General features: G+C 31.9%; 1 protein-coding gene across 1 annotated transcript; it reads right to left on the reverse strand.

The window, feature by feature from the left end:
• Positions 1–217: 217 nt before the first annotated feature.
• Positions 218–19322, reverse strand: LOC106473001 (unc-112-related protein-like). The gene is given in 14 exon segments (XM_013933673.2): positions 218–2540; positions 2864–3010; positions 4049–4264; positions 5222–5328; positions 7446–7570; positions 8082–8257; positions 9087–9194; positions 11598–11700; positions 12140–12155; positions 12158–12341; positions 14230–14432; positions 15762–15995; positions 18389–18547; positions 19209–19322. Coding segments are annotated over 13 exon segments (2052 nt in total). The 5' UTR covers positions 18531–18547; positions 19209–19322; the 3' UTR covers positions 218–2249.
• Positions 19323–19936: the final 614 nt, after the last annotated feature.

Below are 19936 nucleotides of genomic sequence, written 5' to 3' on the forward strand. Positions count from 1 at the left end.
CCTTCCTTCATCTATTTAGAGGCACTGTTTTGATGTGATTTCTGAGCAGGGTTATAGTTAAACTTTGAAAAATAAACCAAATTACTTATCAAACAAAAGTTACCCAGTTGTATAAAAATATCCTGTTTTGGACTTATATTATTGATTAATAGAAAGTCAGAAAAACATTAAAGATTTTCTTGCAGTACTTACAACTGACAAGTTTTGAACACCAAACAACGTTCCATGAAAGCTGACTTTATTGAAATAAGTATTACAGAAAGTGTTTGGATTAGCCAGCCAATCACCAGTTTCTGGACTTTACACTTAGTTATAAATATAAACATTTGAAGGGTAGGGGTTGGTAATGACTTAATAAATTTAATGTAATTCCATAAAAAAAATCCACTTTAACTAGATGTTTGAAACTATAATCCAATCATCCATTGTTTGTGAACTAGAACGAAGTCCTTCATTGTGATTGTATTATATTTCAAACTTGCTGACTGACTAGAGAAGTAGTAACATGTTTTCAAAAGGCACCTCTATAACAGTGATTGGGTATATTGGAAATGCACATGAAACAAAGTTTTATTTGTAAAAATTGATCACTTTAAAATTGGTCTTGACTGTTGATAAACATTTTATACTTGAGCAAGATGCATCATGACATAAAAAACAACAAACAATTCAAGCAAATGTTTAATTCACATTTGGCAATCACTGTGACAGCTGTTGCCTAGGTATATTAATGTTGCCTATCTCTCAACATGTTTACTTTTCAGTACATTTCATAAGTTACTGACTTTTAAGGCACTTGTCATAGGTAAATTGCATTTAGCATTTTTGTTGGAATGCTTATCCATAAAAACCTTATAAAGTTCAATTTCTCTATAGGAAATTAACCATATTAATACTACTATAATTCATTTCAGTAATAAAAATATAAAACTTGGCATCGTAAAAGCACTGATAAGCCAAGTGTTCCAATATATAAGAAATTATTTGAAATGTATCTATGAACAACCAATACTTACCTTTAATTTTTATGGAAGTAGATTTGTTTCAAAGTAGGCTTGTCCTGCTCATAAAATATACACGAAATATTGATCTCTTAAAACTTGTAACACTTTTTTACCCATCCCATTGTGCTCTTTACCACAACAACCATGTAAACCGATTCTTTAAAAATTTAAATGTCAAGATCTGGTAAAGCATTAGAAATAAACAGGCCTAATTACACTTTGAAATTTTTTAATAGAAAGTTTGTTTCCAAATTCTCCCATATCATCAAATAGGCGATTAAGAAAATAATCAAGTTTATGTAATTGTTATTAAAACATCCTATTATGACTAATGAAACTAAAAATGGGAAGTGTAATTTTGTAAGATTATTGGAATCATCACTATTTTAACCTATTCCATTCTTTCACTATTACATAAAAACTAAGTAATTATTTATCTATTCATTCCACCTCACCAAACAGCACTGTTAAAATGATGCTTGACCTTGAGCAATAATAACATTAAATAAAACAAAATATTTCAAAACTGAACATGTTAATCACAAGTGTACAATTACACTGAAAGCAATATTATGATGAGTATAAAAACAGAAGTCATTATATAACCTTTAATTCAGTTAGATTAAGATAAGAATGTATGAAAATAAATATAAACATTATTTTTAAAAGAACACACTGGCTGTTTTCCATCACATTCATTTACATATTGGATAAAACAGATATAAGAGTACCGTTAGGTGAAAAATTGGTATTTTGCAAATAACTGCATTTGTTTTAGAAGTTTCTGGATGATGTTTTGAGTTATTTGTAAAGATTTTCATCAGGATGATGAAGATCCGTGCTTTCAATTGAAGTAACTTGTGTGAAAAGGTTAAATTTAAAAGTAATTACAATGTTTAAAATGCATAATAAAAAACTACACGGGGTCAACGTTAAAAGACCCTACTTGTTTTGGCAGATTTACACTGCCATCAATAGTAAAAACCTACATGACATGTAGGTAGCTTTAAAGTGAAAGGGTTGAATATTTAATTTTAACATTGTTCAAAAACTTCTAAAGCAAATACAGTCCAAAGAAGTGTTCAGTCAAGTAAAGTCTTCTCTGCTTAAACTTTTTTAAACGCATTATAAGTGACATAATGTACTGCACTAACATAGATATTAAAAATACACGTGTGTACTGAGTTGTTTCTTTAGTGAACATTACAAAAACAAAGTTCTTATCACTTGGAAGTCGCACGGTGTTTACACCCAACCACCGGTGAGCTTATGAAACAATTCCTCATTAAGTGTTTGATTCTGATCTTTAGATCTCATGGACAAAAAGATGTAACCTCCAATAAACTCGTGCACCACCTTGCAATCAGCAGTCAGACAGCTGAAGGCGATGGTCTCCTCTTCGAACTGCACTTCCACCTCTTTAACTTCCCAGTTCACATTCCAAACTTTCATGGTGTTAAAGTGCCAGGTTTTGATATGGTCTCCAGTGTTCAGGTCCATACGCATCAATCTGTTGTGAGCAATTCCTAACAGGTCCTTTCAAAGAATAGAGTTACAGATATCAAGAACTATATGCCCAGTCGAATTATTACTTCTAACAAAACTTGTTACATTTAGTAGTTATATTTTTAATGTTTTTTATTTTATTTTAAAACAACTACTGCTTTATTCAAGTTAAATAATTCAATAATAACAATTTGTAAGTAAATTCAGAAAGCTGGAAGTTATGTATGTCCAGCAAGAAGCTTATTAAAGCTCTATCAAAGTTAGAATAAAAAATTGTGTATTGTAGTGTTCTCTAACAATAACACAGAATAATACACGTCTTAAAAGTTAGTTGATTCTCAAGTTTCACTTACCTCACGTTTACATCCCCGAAATTTTACCACAAAAAAAGAAATTCCAAATTCTGGCAAGGTTTGCCATGCTTTGATAAAGTTTAATTTTGCATCAACGAGATTCAGATCTTTAACATTACTATGGGCTTCCAGAATTCGGTTTACAACCTACGAAAATAGAAACAAGGGTAATAAACAGGTGAAAACTGTATCAAGAATATCACAGCTTAAATGTATAAAAGTGAAAAAACCAAATTGCTTCTTTACAATTTCCTAAAAAGGAAACTAATGAGAACTAACATTTACTGATAATTGCTCTAAATTAAACATTTCACTATAACACTAAAAAGACATCATAAATGTTGGATACGGTTTTAGCCATACAGGACCAAGAAAATGTTTACAACACTGAAAAAGATCTTGAAATACACTTGAAGGAGCATTATACAGAACTACCCCCAACCTTGTGCTCAAATTTTCCAAACCCTCTCAGTAAAGATGGGCAGTATCTTTGCCAATAATGTACTGACAAAGTTTGATCAACAAAAAAATTCTGTGCTAAAGAAATAATTAATTACACAATGTTAATGATGTTCCCATTCAAATACTGACCCCTCTAACGTCACTCTGAGGGGTGGAAGGGAGACTAAGGTGACATGCTAGGTTTGGGACAATTGGCCCAGCAGTTTGCCAAGTGTGAACGGACACGCACAGACTTTTGTCAAATAGTAATTTAGATACTTAATCTATAAAGGGGCGACGAACATAACACATGGTATAACAAAATTAATTCTGTTTTATTATATATCCATTCCCATGGCATAAATAGACTTCAAGAAAAGATAACATCTTTCAAAACCCACCTTACAGTGTACGCATGCCTATGTCGGAGCACGAGTATAAATTTAGTCCAATTCAAACAGATTATTTCAGCAACACATCACTCATTTATACTTTCATAACTTTCAAATCAAAAAATTAATTATGCACAAGAGAAAGAGAGTAACAAGTATTATAGCAATCACTTTGGGCTGCAACAATGTTGAAGATTTTCATTTTAAGATGAAATTAATGTGTACAAATATTCAGATTTATTTTCTTACTTCACCAATGTTGTAAATCTCATTATATTAAAAAAGTACATAATGCGTGCTAAGATTTATATTAAAATTAATTTATACTAAAATGTTATGGATAACAACACACCTGTCGGTCTTTCCATTTCCTGATAAACCTGGGAGCTATGTAGTCTTCGGGGTTAATGTCCACTTGTGAGGGGTTAATTACTGGACTACCCGCTGGTCGTTGCATACTCAAGAATTCTAAAATATGTTTCACTTCCAGGTCATAAGAACTGTCAGCCATAGTCTTCCCTTTCGAAGCCAGTCGGAATGCAGCCATCCACTTAGCATATTGTTCCTCCTGAGGGTTAACCCAAAATATTCTTAACTCTATATTAAATACATTTTGAAAATCTTATTACTTGGATAAGGACTTTAGGTAACAAAAAGAGTGGGTGGTAGCCACAAATGCAACAACAAAAATCCTCTATATAAAACAGGATTTCAAATGTGTAATTTTATTTACAATTTTCTTAGATACTTATGAATCATTAATTCTAAACAGTCTTTCATGACATACTGTTATGTATAAGTGGAATTTCTTTTTTTTGGTTTAAAATTGCTCAGAGAAAGGAAAAGTTTTTCTGCTGTTTCCCAAGACCAACTATTCATAATTAGAAAGATCCGTGAAGCAGCTTCAGTGTTTTGTGAGAACAAATTCCCATATTTTTGTGATCTTGGTTACATTTTCTTCACGTCCATAATAAAGTTTGCCCCTAAATGTGTACATTTTACAGAAAATTAACAAAGATGCAATTTTCTCTAACATAAACCCAGCAAAATGTGTCAAGAATTTCACGGGCTTTTGTTTATGGAAAATAGTTATTTGGAAATTACTAAACTATGGTGTAATCAGTTCTCAGATACAATGAGAAACTTATATTAGCTATTTATCTCAGACCAGTAAGGTGTCAAAGTGGGAGCTTTACACCAACAAAGCACTTAATCCCGTGAATACATTTTGATAATTTTAACTACTAGTATTGAGTTTGGCTCACTATAAACAAATTTTCTAAAATGAATCTAGTAGCTGGAGAAGAAGTAAAAAGTAAAAGATAGAGTAAAGGGTCATACCATGCAAGTTGGTCACTACACTGTTCATTTTACATTATTTTTGCTTGTACTTTTCCCCCTTGATTTCCCTATTCTTGTTTTGAATACTAGTATGCAAATGGTTGTATTATTCAATGTTTTAAAACAAACATCATATGGAACTTCTAGTAATCGATACTACACAGTTTATTTAACCTCAACCTACAGAGTCACATCTGATCCAATACTCTGTCATTCCTTTGTTACTCGGCACTTGCAGCTTTATTCCATACTTTTCTTGAACAAGACTAACGTCAGGTGAAACTTCAGATCCTGTAAAACAAACTTTCATTTACAATCAGAGCATAAGCTGTAAACAGCTAGATAGTAACTAGTACTAAAATTTGTTCGTTTCTAAAAGAATTGAATTGTTTCGTATTAATGTCACCAAAAATTTGTTCTGTATCTAAATTAAACCTTTTGCTACTGTCTCGGTGGATTACTCCAAACACGTGACCCCAAAGTGACCAGAGTTTCTATAATATAACTTTTAACATGTTGTGTGCATCTTTTAGTACACATTAAAAGTTTTTGTAGCCAAAAAATCTTAATTTTTAATGAAAATTTGTCCATGAATATACGGAATCAGCATGTTGACTGCTCCGAGTGCAGTGATTTTCATGTTATGATTTCTTCACATACAAATTTTCAAATTTCATTTGCACAATCTCTAAAACCTCCTAAATAAATATCAAACGTTTTTTTTTCATAAAGGTTTTATATTTTATCTGTAATTTTCTCTACCCTAACTCTATAAAGGTTGATCAATTTAACTGACCCCATAACCACTATAAAACTTTAAAGGTTAAAAAATGCAAAATAAAGTGAGTAGTACTGTTCTGTCATTTTTAGTATTGACAATAAAGTTCCAAAGTATTTTTCCTGAGAGTTTATACTTCTAACCTTTACACATCTATTTCCTGTGTTTATTTTACTGTTACCAGCTAAAGTAGGAACCTACTGAATATAAAGAATGAATTACTACTCCTGCTGTTAGACGGATTATGTGGTACCGTAATATGGGACCACTGATAGCAAATAAGTTCATGCAGTACAACTACTACTTTCCCACAGAGTTTATCATAATACCAGTTCCAAGAACACAGTGGGAGAGGATTTATCGGCTTGTTTTTAGTAAGTGGTTGTAATGGGAATTGTCTAAAGTAATAAATGTTTATGATATGTCTCTGTACAAATTCCAGGCTGATCCATTAAATTTGTTAGGTATTTAGATGTTAGTTATCTACCAGAGATGGTCGGAATTTAGCAGTATAGGTGTACAAACTGTGTAGGTGTTTATGAACAAATATATATATATATATAATTATTACTATTTACTTATAAATGCTTAATCTGTGTTATTTTTCTGAAAATGTAGAATAATAAATAAAAAAGATATAGAAAAACAATGATTTCTAAAACTTACATTATGAAATTGATTTGTATTCACCCAGCATACTTGCTAAGGCTCGCCTTAAGCCTCATTTATTCTCTCAAGTGGAGGGGGAAGACAATTTTTGTAGGTTTCAAAGATGCATTTTAGAAAACCAAAAAATTACCAAATTACTATACCGGTACAAATAAAACCACTATAACTTATCTGGCTTTCTAACTAAGATTGCTGTTCAAAGCAATGACTCAGTGAAGAAACTACAACATTTTCAGTGAAATTACAAGTTTCCCCTTCAAGCCAATTACAAGCAACTATCAAATGTACATAGCTTGGAATATGCTTTTTCTGTTGATTATAAATATGTACTTTAAGAGAAGTAATCATGAGTAAACAAGAGGTTGCAAAAGAATGGAGTAGTGGGTGGGGATACCCTCGTGGGTTTGCAAAATATATTGATATCTCAGCAAATCAAAATGGTGGGAGGTTCTTATTTTATATTCTAGCCTGTAAATGTCTGAAATTTGAGTTTCTAATTTGTTAACCACTACAGATGTTGTACAGTAGGTGTAAAAATATAAGCTGAGCAATAAGACATGCTACGTGATCAACTAAAAAGCATATTTAGCATTTCTTTAAATCTTCTTGCAAATTAAGAAATTAAAACAAATAATATTAAAATCTGAATTATAAATGATGATGTGATGCTAATTTTGTTGACATACAATGAAAGTAAAGTTGTTTAATTAAATTTTGAAAATAACTCCCTAAAACATTGTGACATGCACCCTTTGACCTGCCCATAGTGAGAGGTTTAAATGTATATGTTACTTTACTTTATTGGAAAAAAATCCCTAATAGTGACAAGCAATTTATTTTATGTTTTGTTATAGAACAACTGATCTGTAATCATAAAATATATAATAATGTTAACATTAAAAATCTATTCCACATATCTGCAACCAAACAATCACAAATGCATATTTTACAATGGCCATACCTTTGAGCTCAATGACCAATGAGGGTTCATCACGATTTTCTTCATGATTTTTGTATACAGCTAGCTTGGTGTCTTTGAAAGATAAGAAGCACTGCTTGAAGCCCTTTAAAGTAAAACGTTTCGACCTAAACAAGGGAACATTTATTTACTGAGAAATAGCAAACATAAGTATAAGAGATATCTGTTTAGTAAATGGACTGGCTTTGAAATCAGTCATAGTTTATCTGTTATTTCCTCTACCCTAATCTCAAAATGGGATCGGTCAATTAGACCAACCTCGTAACTGCAAAAAAAAAATAATCGAAATAAACCTAAATTAACCTTCTTTTCTTTCTAGAATGACTTCAAATTGTAACATGAAACTACAATCATTTATCCTTAGTAGCTCTAAGTTCGTAACATTATACGTCTATTTATAATTAAATTCTATTGTTTTATTGCCCTTTGATCCATGTCTAACTACTATCTGTGCCACAAAAAGTTGTACATCACTCAGAGAATGTGCAGGTCAAGTTACATTATCAAATTACATTAACCACGAGCTGCTCACATGCGTGCCTCATGAACCATTTTAATGATATAATTATGACACATCAACATAACTAAGCTTATGGTGTGGGATTACAAAACACTTACTTCATAAATTTCAGATAATCTGAAATCTCTGGGATGTTGGTTAAGTTACCATTTGTTTCACTGAGTGTAGAGCCTTCTAAAGATACTTGAAGGTCATTTAAGGCAGCATCAACATCATCTTCAACTTCAGGTTGTGGTATAGGTTGCGGCACTTTAGCTTGCATGTGTACTTGCAACTATAAAGGAAAAGCAATATATATACATAAACATATAAAGAAAAGTGCGTACATATACATGCATACATACATAATTAAATGCTACATTACATTTTTATGTTGTATCAATCCATTAAATATGTATTAAATTGAAGATATTCTACTCGCAAATTTAATAAAGATTATTTCCCTCATTAATGGAAGTAAATAAATAAGATTTTGGAAAAATTCTCAAAAACAACAATTGGAAAATAAAGCAAACAAACATTCTATGCAAACAAAAAAACAACCAATATCCAGCGTTAACCCAATTATAAATTATCTATCTATTTCAAATATGACAATGTAAAAAGAGTTCTGCTGTAAGTAATTAAACAACGATTCTATTCTATTGCAAAATATTTCAATTTGTGCTGTTCACTTTCCATTATGTTAAACACAGTCTACAGCAGTGTTTTACACCCACCAGACAGTGTAGTACCACTGGTCCATGGGATTTCACAAAAACAAAAAAAATAACACAATATACATATCTAAATCATACTGGCTTTTCATTGAACTTGAATTTTGGTAGTCCTAACAGTTTAGTGAGCTAGCTGCTGGTACTGAAAAGGTTAAGAATCATTGGTTTACAGTATGTGTATTAAACTACTTAGTTTATGTTAGTAACATTTATATGGAGCTAATTTAAAAGTTAACTAATCGATAGCAATATTTGAATAACAAATGTATGTGGTTCTTATGAACTTTTGAACAGTTGTTAAGCATTAAACAAAAAAAAACACTTTTACCAAAATACACTTTTTTAAACAGATTTATACACAATTTTCTTAAACAAAAAGCTGTGTACCTGTAATGCTGCAAATAACATCATTTCTTCATCAGTGCAGTCAATTTCTTCAGTTAAAATGGACCACCTGGCTTGCTCATATATCTGGTTGATTCTTACAGCATCATACTAAAAACCATAAAGACGTAACAAAAATGACACTGATCCAAAATAAACACTACAATATACCTAAATCATAGAAAATCAATATATAACTGAAAAAAATGACTTCTGGTTCTTTGAACAGTTTTTATATTGGTTTACTGGTTAGTAATGTAACATTTCTGCACAACTGTATAGTCAGTTTTTATGTTGGTTTACTGGTTAGTAATGTTACATTTCTGTACAACAGTATAGTCAGTTTTTATGTTGGTTTACGGGTTAGTAATGTAACATTTCTGTACAACTGTATAGTCAGTTTTTATGTTGGTTTACTGGTTAATGATGTTACATTTCTGTACAACTGTATAGTCAGTTTTTATGTTGGTTTACTGGTTAGTAATGTAACATTTCTATACAACTGTATAGTCAGTTTTTATGTTGGTTTACTGGTTAATGATGTTACATTTCTGTATGATTATTAGTTGTCCCTAGCTTAACTTTATTAACACTGTACAGATGGAGCAACAGGTTCTTCTATCACCATAGGTTTAGAATGTGTTTTATGGACTTCTACTGCCACTTCTATCAACATAGGTTTAGAATGTGTTTTGTGGACTTCTATTGTCACTTCTATCAACATAGGTTTAGAATGTGTTTTGTGGACTTCTACTGCCACTTCTATCACTATAGGTTTAGAATGTGTTTTGTGGACTTCTACTGCCACTTCTATCACTATAGGTTTAGAATGTGTTTTGTGGACTTCTATTGCCACTTCTATTACCATAGGTTTAGAATGTGTTTTGTGGACTGTTGTTTCCTTTTGTAATTATATTGCCTATCTTACATGTAAAATTAGTATTTATTAGGCTTAGAGATAGGCAGAGTTTATGGAATCAAATGTGAATGGGTTGTTATCTCTTGCTGCATCTCAAGTAACCTCTGTCTTATCTGGCTGCATCTCAAGAAACCTCTGTCTTATCTGGCTGCATCTCAAGTAACCTCTGTCTTATCTGGCTGCATCTCAAGTAACCTCTGCCTTATCTGGCTGCATCTCAAGTAACCTCTGCCTTATCTGGCTGCATCTCAAGTAACCTCTGCCTTATCTGGCTGCATCTCAAGTAACCTCTGTCTTATCTGGCTGCATCTCAAGTAACCTCTGTCTTATTTTGATATTTTATGCCCCTAAATTTTAACAATGATAATGACATTCTTCCTATCTTCCTCATGTTCGGTTTTGTTCAACATGAAAATCCATTATTTCATAGTAATATAACACAGACCCACCTAATTGACAACACACTCAGTCAGCCTAACACAGACCCACCTAACAGACAACACACTCAGTCAGCCTAACATAGATCCACCTAACTGATAACACACTCAGTCAACCTAACATAGGCCCACCAAACTGATAACACAGCCAACCTAACATAGACCCACCAAACTGATAACACACTCAGTCAACCTACCATAGACCCACCAAACTGATAACACAGCCAACCTAACATAGACCCAACTAACTGATAACACAGCCAACCTAACATAGACCCAACTAACTGATAACACAGCCAACCTAACATAGATCCACCAAACTGATAACACAGCCAACCTAATATAGACCCATCAAACTGATAACACAGCCAACCTAACATAGACCCATCAAACTGATAACACAGCCAACCTAACATAGACCCATCAAACTGATAACACAGCCAACCTAATATAGATCCACCAAACTGATAACACAGCCAACCTAACATAGATCCACCAAACTGATAACACACTCAGTCAACCTAACATAGATCCACCAAACTGATAACACACTCAGTCAACCTAACATAGACATCTATAAAACCTAGATACCCTTCTTAAAACAGTTAAAAAAAATTAGTCTTAATCCAGGAGATCTTAGATGAGTGGATATCACACACCGGCTTCTCTAACAAGAAAACCCATAATTTAATCCCAGCCCCTACCACCTCATACAGTACAGTCCATCTCAGGACTTTCCTGAAGATAACAAAGTAACAGCTGTTAAAATGCAGAATACAAACTAACTGGTAATTAGTATAAAGTATCTAATGAATAATTACACTTAGGTGATCATATATGACAGTAACCATAGCAACTGATATTCAATCATCACAATCTTACTATAAGTATTTAATTTTTATTTTGTTAACAGTCCTGAAAAAACTTGTACAGAAAGTTTTTAATGGTCTACTCACTAAGGTAGCTTTAAAGACCACAAGACCAGGATTTGTCTCAGTTTGTTGTAGTGTTTAATAATTTTTATTTTAGATAAACATTTTAATATAAGCTTTTTCCATTAGTATTTCATAAATTATAGAAGTACTAGTAATACAAATCTGAACTTTCCATTTTTATATTTTAAATACTTTGAACTGAATAAAAAACAACAACACTTACTTTGGGATTAAGATCATAAAAGTGAAACAGTTTATATTTTAACAACAGCATGTCAAACTCTCTGACATCCTGTTCCATCAATGAGAGAGAAGAGTCCAACCAACTGAAAATAAAAAAACAGGAAAAGGTCTTTTGGCTAAAATATTTTAACTTCAAACAAAACAGCACTTTTTTTTTTTTCCCTTAATGTACTTCATGTCGAGTAAATGGTATCAACAAATCTAGATACGTGTTTGTCAAACAGTTTTGTGGTACCGTTCTTCACTGGGCAGAAATAATCTGATAAAAAAAATTACAAAACTGCACTGATTAAATCTACCTTTAAAATATTTATATATCAAGCTTCATTGCAACAACTGTATGAATAAACTAAAAGAGCTGGTAAAAGAAAAAACAAACAAACAGAGAGTAATCATTGTCATATTTCCAGAAATAAACTATCGTTGAGCATTTGTAAATATGAAAAATATATATATATATATATATATATATATACAAGTTTTATATAATCATCTTTCAATTAAAAAGTGAGCTTCTTTTACCTTGAATTTAATCTCCTTTTTCAGTAAGAGACTTTGGATAAAGAAGGCCTTGTCTGGCTTCTTCTGTTGGAGTTTTAGAACTTTGAGCAAGTGGAAAGTCCTGGCTTAAAAAACTTTCATCACCAGAAAAACTATGGGTACCAATATATGATCCATTGAATGTTCCATTACTGGAGGAATATCCAGAGTTGTTCCACACAGGCTGCAGGAAAAGTATTAGAAACTTAGAAACAATAATCTTATATCACTGTTTTGGCAACATTTATTAATTTCATCAATACAGCAATTAAGTACAATTAAATATACAATAATAAAGTACTATTTATTTTTACATGAAAAACTGAAAAAATGAGTTGCATCCCAACTTACTGTACAGTTCATTAGTAACCAAATGAAAAATATACTTGCTTAAACAGTTTTAAACTTTTGACTTTATCAATACTTTTTTTAAAAAATAAACAGTGTAATTATCAGTTAGTCATTAAGAGGAAGTCTAGTGACTAGAGGTAGCAATATTTTATTTTTGTTGTCATAAAAATTTTAGACATCAATTAAATCCTACCTTATTAAGTTCTTTTAAGATAAAAAGAACAACATTTATTAAAAGTATTCAGAGATTTTGTCAGATGTTGAAAAACAGTTAACAAAACACAGAAATAGAAAAAAGGGGGGCAAAGTGATAACATTACATGTCTTAGCAACATTAAGTTTTGCATATGAACTTATAGCTAAACATTTTGGTAAGTTGCATTTTTGCACAATCAACTTAATATTGCAGGGTATATTAACCCATTCGCGGCATAAGTGATTTCTCTAATTATGCAATAGGAACGTTAGGCCTCATTATGAACTCTGCCTTAGATACAGCTAATTTTATGGCTTTATGTTATGTTTTATGACAGAATGACTGCATTGGGAACTTTCTCTTGAGTGCACCACTGGTGGTACACGACATCCTGTCTTTACCCATTTAAGCTTTGGTTGTCATGTGTCATCGGTGGTGCACACTATGATTTAAGTAATGATAATCAAATGATCATAATATTTTTTAAGCCTAATCTTGCTGTTTTTTTTAGAAGAATTATGAATAGTTCACAATTCTATGGGCATAAAAAAAGGGACATCAGATAAAATAATCCCCACTGTGGATGACAATAGTTCTATCCTTATTATATATTACAGTTTTCTTATTTATGAAAGGAGTCTCAATTAGTGCTTTTTTGTTTCAATTACTCACAATGAAAAACTCAATGCCAGTCTCTTAAATGTAATTTTAAAACAAAAAGTGATTTAATCATGTAAATTTGTTTTATTTCAGTTGTCTTTTGAACATGGCAATCGTGCTTCACCAGCGGTACATGATGGAAGGTGTGGCTTTATTATAGCTGCCTGTATAAAATAAATGCTTCATACAGGACTTTGGAGATATGAGGTAGAGTTATATCTTATGGGTGCTGTGTACCACGGGTGGCTCACGACATACAACAGACAACATGCATATGTACCACTGGTGTTGCATGATGTCATGAACATGTTAAATGCAAAACTATAAACTGAAAGTCCACATTATAAAACCAGAAGTTATAACAATGCTTATTAATTAGTTTTGATGTACCACTAATAGCCTAAAATAATTGTGAAATACCATCACAGTTAATTATCCTTTTATTATTCAAAGGACTAACTGGTTATATATTTGCTAATTTTCTTTACTCACCAAAACATAAATTTTAATTAAGAAAGGATGAATTACAGGTGTAATTGAATTTTTAGTTCACTATTCCCACTAGTTTTGCCAAAGTCAAGGCTCATCAATGCTGCTTGGAACAGTGAAACAAAAGCAGGCCTCGTTCAGACTGCAAATTTGGTAAAACTAGTGTGTTCAGTGGTAGTAGTGAATGAAAGAACATATTAGGTCTCTACTTTATCCTTTCTTCACTGAAATCCAAGTTTTAGTGAAGAAAAAAATTAATAAAGAAATGTTTATTGTTGTAAAATTGTTGTTACTTCAAACTATAGATGAGAGCAAAATTGATAAAAATAATGAATCTTCTGTTGAAAATAAACTATACCTATACATGTACACTTACACCACTTCTGGGCATTCCCAAGGTTTGGGGATCTTGTTCTGCTTTATCAGATGTGCTGGAAGTTAGACTCAAACTTCCCAGTGAAGAGCCTTGTCCTTCTTTATTCCTTTGCCTTGGACTGCACTCAATGAATCGATAGTTTTTTTTCAAATGTTCTGGACCAAGAGGACGAAGAAAAGACAACTCTTCTGGGCATCTTATGCCTAAAAATATATGAGCTCTTGAAATATACATTTATCAAATCATTAAGTTTTTATGACTCCAAACTTATTAATATTCCACTTTGAATATCAGTTATCTCATCTCCTCACATGAAAGAACACTCTTATCATTAGTTATGCCTCAGGTATATTTGACATATGCATGTTGATCAATATATATTTTTTAAAAACTACATCATAAATCAGCTCATTGTTCTTGAGGAAACAGAAAAAGCACTTAAATAACGATGTTTAAAATTGATAATCAAAATATTAAATACTTCCATCACTAAAAATGGTTAAAAAGGACGTAAAAAGCAAATTTTCTGGTAAGCTCCAATTAGAATTTTAAACTGGGTTAAGTGAACTTTGGAGATCAGAAATAAATATTTTATTCTTCTGCAAAATCCAGAATCGTTGTTTTTAACAGTTCAGCTAAAGTTGTATTTCTAGTTACTGATTAAAGAAAGGAACATTTGCAATGCTTAAAAAGAGACTAATTCAAGATTTAGTTAAAAGTCAAACAAATCAAAATATTATTTAAAAAATTTAAGAATCATTACTATCAAATGAATATACTATGTTTTATTGTTAATCCAATTTATTAATTATGTTCATATCTAAAACCTACAACTTCATTGTCTGCTATAATTATGAACAAATCCAATAATTGATCACTTTTAGAGTATAAAACTTTCTTTTTTTGAGGAGAACAACAAAAGACTACCTTCCAAAAGTTATTAGGTGTCTTGAATGATGATTTACTTGCATGCTACTTAAGTATCGTGAGAGAGTCGTACCATACAATCTTGTAACAAGCGCACGTCTAATCTAACATGCAGTTATTCAGTCATATTACAAACCTAACCAAAACTACTGTCAACTGAAAGTTTCCAGAACCAATCAACAGAACCAGTTCTTTCTCTTGATAAAATATGAAAGAAAAACCTCTATTTTTTACTAGTTACTCAAGATTTTACAACAATCCTGTATTTATAATATTGTATTTTTAACAACAACAACCGGTTTCTTCTCAATAATGTACTGAATTGTCATATATATATTAAATAATGTACTAAAAGACTCAGGTTTACCTATACTTTCAATACACTTTGATCACTTGTAATAATAAAAAAAAGTGTTAAGTTCCTAAACAATTTTTTTTTAACCATACATTCAAAAGTATCATTCTAAAACAGTTGACAACCCACAAGATTTTTTCTAATATAAAGTGCGACACGCATAATATATAACATTCTTAATATAGTTGACAACCTTAGATTCTTAGTTTTATAACTTGTTATTCAAATAACCACAACAACTTAAACTTACCTAGCTCTCTGCATAACTTCACAACAGCAGAGAAGGTCTTCACTGAAAAATCAACTTTGCAGTCCAGAAATCGTAGATCTGGTAACTGTAGCCTCAACACTTTGTGCATTGGAGTGAAATGTAATAAAGCATCTGCCTGCACTCCGCACTGGTCAAGGGTTGACTTTGTCCGCAGTAACCATTTGTTCTTTGCTGGCCACCAGAGGGCATGATCTGACCAGTCCAAAGTGACATCTAAACCACATAAATATGTGATAACACAAGAAAAGAAGGTATGATGTTAGGCTACTGTAATGACCTTAACCTACATAGAATGGCCACAAAGAAGCTAGTCCCATTTAAAATTTGTACAATATTCTTCACATATTTCAATCTGATGCATTATTTCAGCAATGTTTTACTAGTAATTGTTTTTCAATTCAGCATACTACACAGTATAAAATGACATTTAAGTGTGCTTGATCATTCAACCATACTAAGATATGTGCATGTTTCACATAACATGTGGTCAAGAACAAATATTAACTGGACCTTGTTTCAAATTACCTTTGTTCTCTTGAAGTTTGTAATACCTGTTACTACACATGGAGAACATTGGTTACTGTGACTTTGTATAAGGATGTTGACAGCAATGTCCTTCAACTGTTGTTCAGGTGATACATAGACATCATGACCCCACTGATGTGTAATGAGAATAACCAAGAGGTATCACACGTCATACTGGGTAAATATGAGGTTTCCTTTACTCTTTAAGACCATGGATTAGTCAGTCTAGTCTGGAATATCATTGAATATAGTCTAGTAGAACTTGGTCCTCAGTAATCAGTACAGTGATCTAGTCAAAGCAATGGTCTGACATAAGTAGATAGTAAGTGCAGACACTGTGTTTGTGATTAGAATTGAATAAAGATTATTAATTTTGTATTCCACTTTGTGTACAGTCTCATTACTTTGTTTTACACTGACTGTTAGTAAGAAATCAGTAGTAGTCCATAATCAATATCTTGAGCAAATCTCCTGTTATTTAATAGACCCATCCAACGAAGCTCAAACTTCACCTGAATAACTTCATGATATATTATTATGCAAGATAATATTTCCATGGAATCAGTGGAAAGCTAATACTTAAAACAGTTTAAACACAGCCAAACAATAAATTATAGTAATGGTAGAAACAGCATTTTGCCCAACTTTTTTAATAGTAATAAAATAACTCTTAATGAAGTGACAAATTACTCCACAAAAAACTGTTATATAACTGAACTCACGATAAAAGGCAGTAGAGCACTTCAATTTTAGAATATACTTTCTTTATAAGAGAATAACATTTAATACTTTATTAGTCACAATATTTGGTAGCTTTTGTCCTTATGTTTCAAGCTCTAAAGCAATAATACAAAATATAAATTTAATTTCAGTAATTTTTTTCTTTTTATATTTAGAATGCTACCTGATATGGTTGTAGAAAAAAGTTACCACCAGAGGAACTGAGAATAAGGCATTCAAGAACTAACCACATTATAACAAAGATCAACACATGCTGCTCGACTATGTTTCTCCAGCCAGTGATCAGCACATGCTAGCTGATACTGATACACCATCAAATGACCAAAACATGCTGGTTGACACTGGCTCTCCAGCAAATGACCAACATATGTCGCTTGAAACTGGCTTTCCAACAAGACCGGCTAGATGTTTCAAAACACAATGTTAGCTGGTGGTCAACAATTTCTGGTAATGTTGGAATATCTAGCAAGGAAATCATTAGAGGTTGCTAAAGACATTACACTCTTGGGTATTTCTAGCGTTACTGACGTATTACAGAATGGCTTAGATCAATAGGAAAGTTGGTCAAATGAGCTTTAATTACAGTAAGTGCAAGGTATTGCACTTGGGTTATCATAATTTGGGTCTCATGCAACATAGATGAGAACCAACTCAATAATATGACTGAAGAAAAGTATCTTTGTATAGTAGTGGATAAGTTAATCAAACTATTGAAGCACTGCTTTGTTGCTAGTAGCATAGCTAATATAATTTTAGGGTTTATTTATAAACAATGATTACAAGTCAAAAGTGGTAACTATCTTTCATCACAAATCACTAGTTAGGCCTCACTTGAAATACCGAGTACAGTTTTGCTCTTTTTATCTATTATTTATTGAAAAGGGTTGAGGGAAGGGCTATTAAGATGATTCCAGAACAGAAGGGTTATCTCACAAGAATAAGCTAAGATCTCTTACTTCTTGAAAAAAGAAGAGTTAGAGGTGACTTTAATGAGGTTCACAAGGTTAGCTGGATGATCAACTGGATAAAGACCTCTGATTTCTTTTTGCTGCATCCTTATGATAATAGGAAAAAAAAGCAATTTTAAGATTTTAAAAACAAAGAAAACAATTCAAATTAAGACAGTTTGATTTTTCTAAAAGGATGACCGACTTATGGAATGAAATGGCATTAGCAGTAGTGCAGACTGGCACTTTAGAAGTATTTGAGAGAGTAAAAATAGAGAGTGAGAGCCTTGAAGGACCAAATGGCTTCTTGTTGTCCATACGTTAATCCACAGAAAAGCTGTGGCAAGGTTCTATACCTCATTGATGCTTTAGTTATTAGTTAATTGAACTCACCAAGGTCTTCCACTAGGCTTAACATTATTCCTCCAATATGAAGGTCTCCTTTGACTCGAAGGATTCGCTCCACTTGCAGATCAGTAATATGGACATGCAGGTTCCATGATCCATCTCCCACAAGATGTCCGTCAGATATCATACTTCAATGTCAAAGTACTTGAACAAATTAAAAAAAAATCCATATCAAGTCATTGAAAACACAATCCAAATTTAAGATAATATGTGATCAGAATATTTAAATGATTTTAATACATCAAATTTAATTCCAATATTCTTCATTAAAAACAACACAATCTGATAATATGCTGGTAGTTATAGACTTATCTGATATCTGTTAACTGTAAAAGGTTAGAACTACTTCAACTAACTCTGAAAATTATAGAATAACCAGTAACATTTATCAAGTTTTTTGGTGGGAGTCTTCTTGCTAAATAATCTTGATATTTTGGCAATATAACATCCAATGTAAAATTAACAGATACTGGTGTATACCAATCCTATATAAATTATACTATGGACAGAAAACATTATATTGAATTATAAATTTATTTATAGCTTATAGTTATACAACTGACATGCACATGCATTTAATGTTACAGAAGACCACCAAAGTATTCTTCACAAGAGAAAAAAAATACTGACACGGAGCTAAAAAACATAGTCAAGATAAAGTCTGCTTCAGACTTTCCTTTCAATTTAAAATTAAAAGCTATCTGTGCATAGCCTTTGACAGCCATCACTAATTTACTAATTTTAAAGTAACAACATAAAGGGAAGGCAGCTAGTAAACAGCATTCACTGTCAACTCTTGTCTCACCAAACAGCAGGAATTTTATAATCACTCTTAATCTGATAGTGTATTCATTTTCCCCAAAGAGTGAATCTTTTTGCCCCAACAGGTCATCATAGTAAACCCTCAGATTCTCAAACCGAGCATGCGCACTAATCATTATACTAACCTACACAACGCTAACCACGCCCGCCCATCAAGATATTTATTAAAGATACCAACAATTTTTTAAAGTCAATAGATTCAAATGTCTAATAAATGTACCTGATAAGTTTATTCCTGAAAACCACTTTACAATAGCCTTTTCGACAATGAAAGTGAAGAAAAAAAGGACATATTATGGTTACCTTAACAACTACCAAAAGTCTATCCAGTATCCTGCAGAACTAACTTCAGTTTCCGTTGATTACGAATTATACTATCCAGGAAGTTCACAGCTTGTATCTTACTCACACATGTGTAAATCTTAACTCTGACGAAAACTAGGAGTGGTACAAAGTCTCAAAACCTGGTAAATCTTTGTATTAAATGTCAAACATATTTCATTTTTGTAAATGAAGAAAATTAGAATTTATTATGCATTAGAAATTATATGTAAAACACTTTATAAAAACTTAATAATACAGACATTGGAAAAGTAAAAGAACATAACCACATCTGTGAACATTCACTACTTTTACGCTTATTCCAGCTCAATCACCATATTAGGGAAAGGCTAAGAAATTGATGACAAACTCGCCCTAGATTGCCATTGG

The sequence above is a fragment of the Limulus polyphemus genome, unplaced genomic scaffold (genome assembly GCF_000517525.1).
Source record: "Limulus polyphemus unplaced genomic scaffold, Limulus_polyphemus-2.1.2 Scaffold5800, whole genome shotgun sequence".
Taxonomy (NCBI): Eukaryota; Metazoa; Arthropoda; class Merostomata; order Xiphosura; family Limulidae; genus Limulus; species Limulus polyphemus.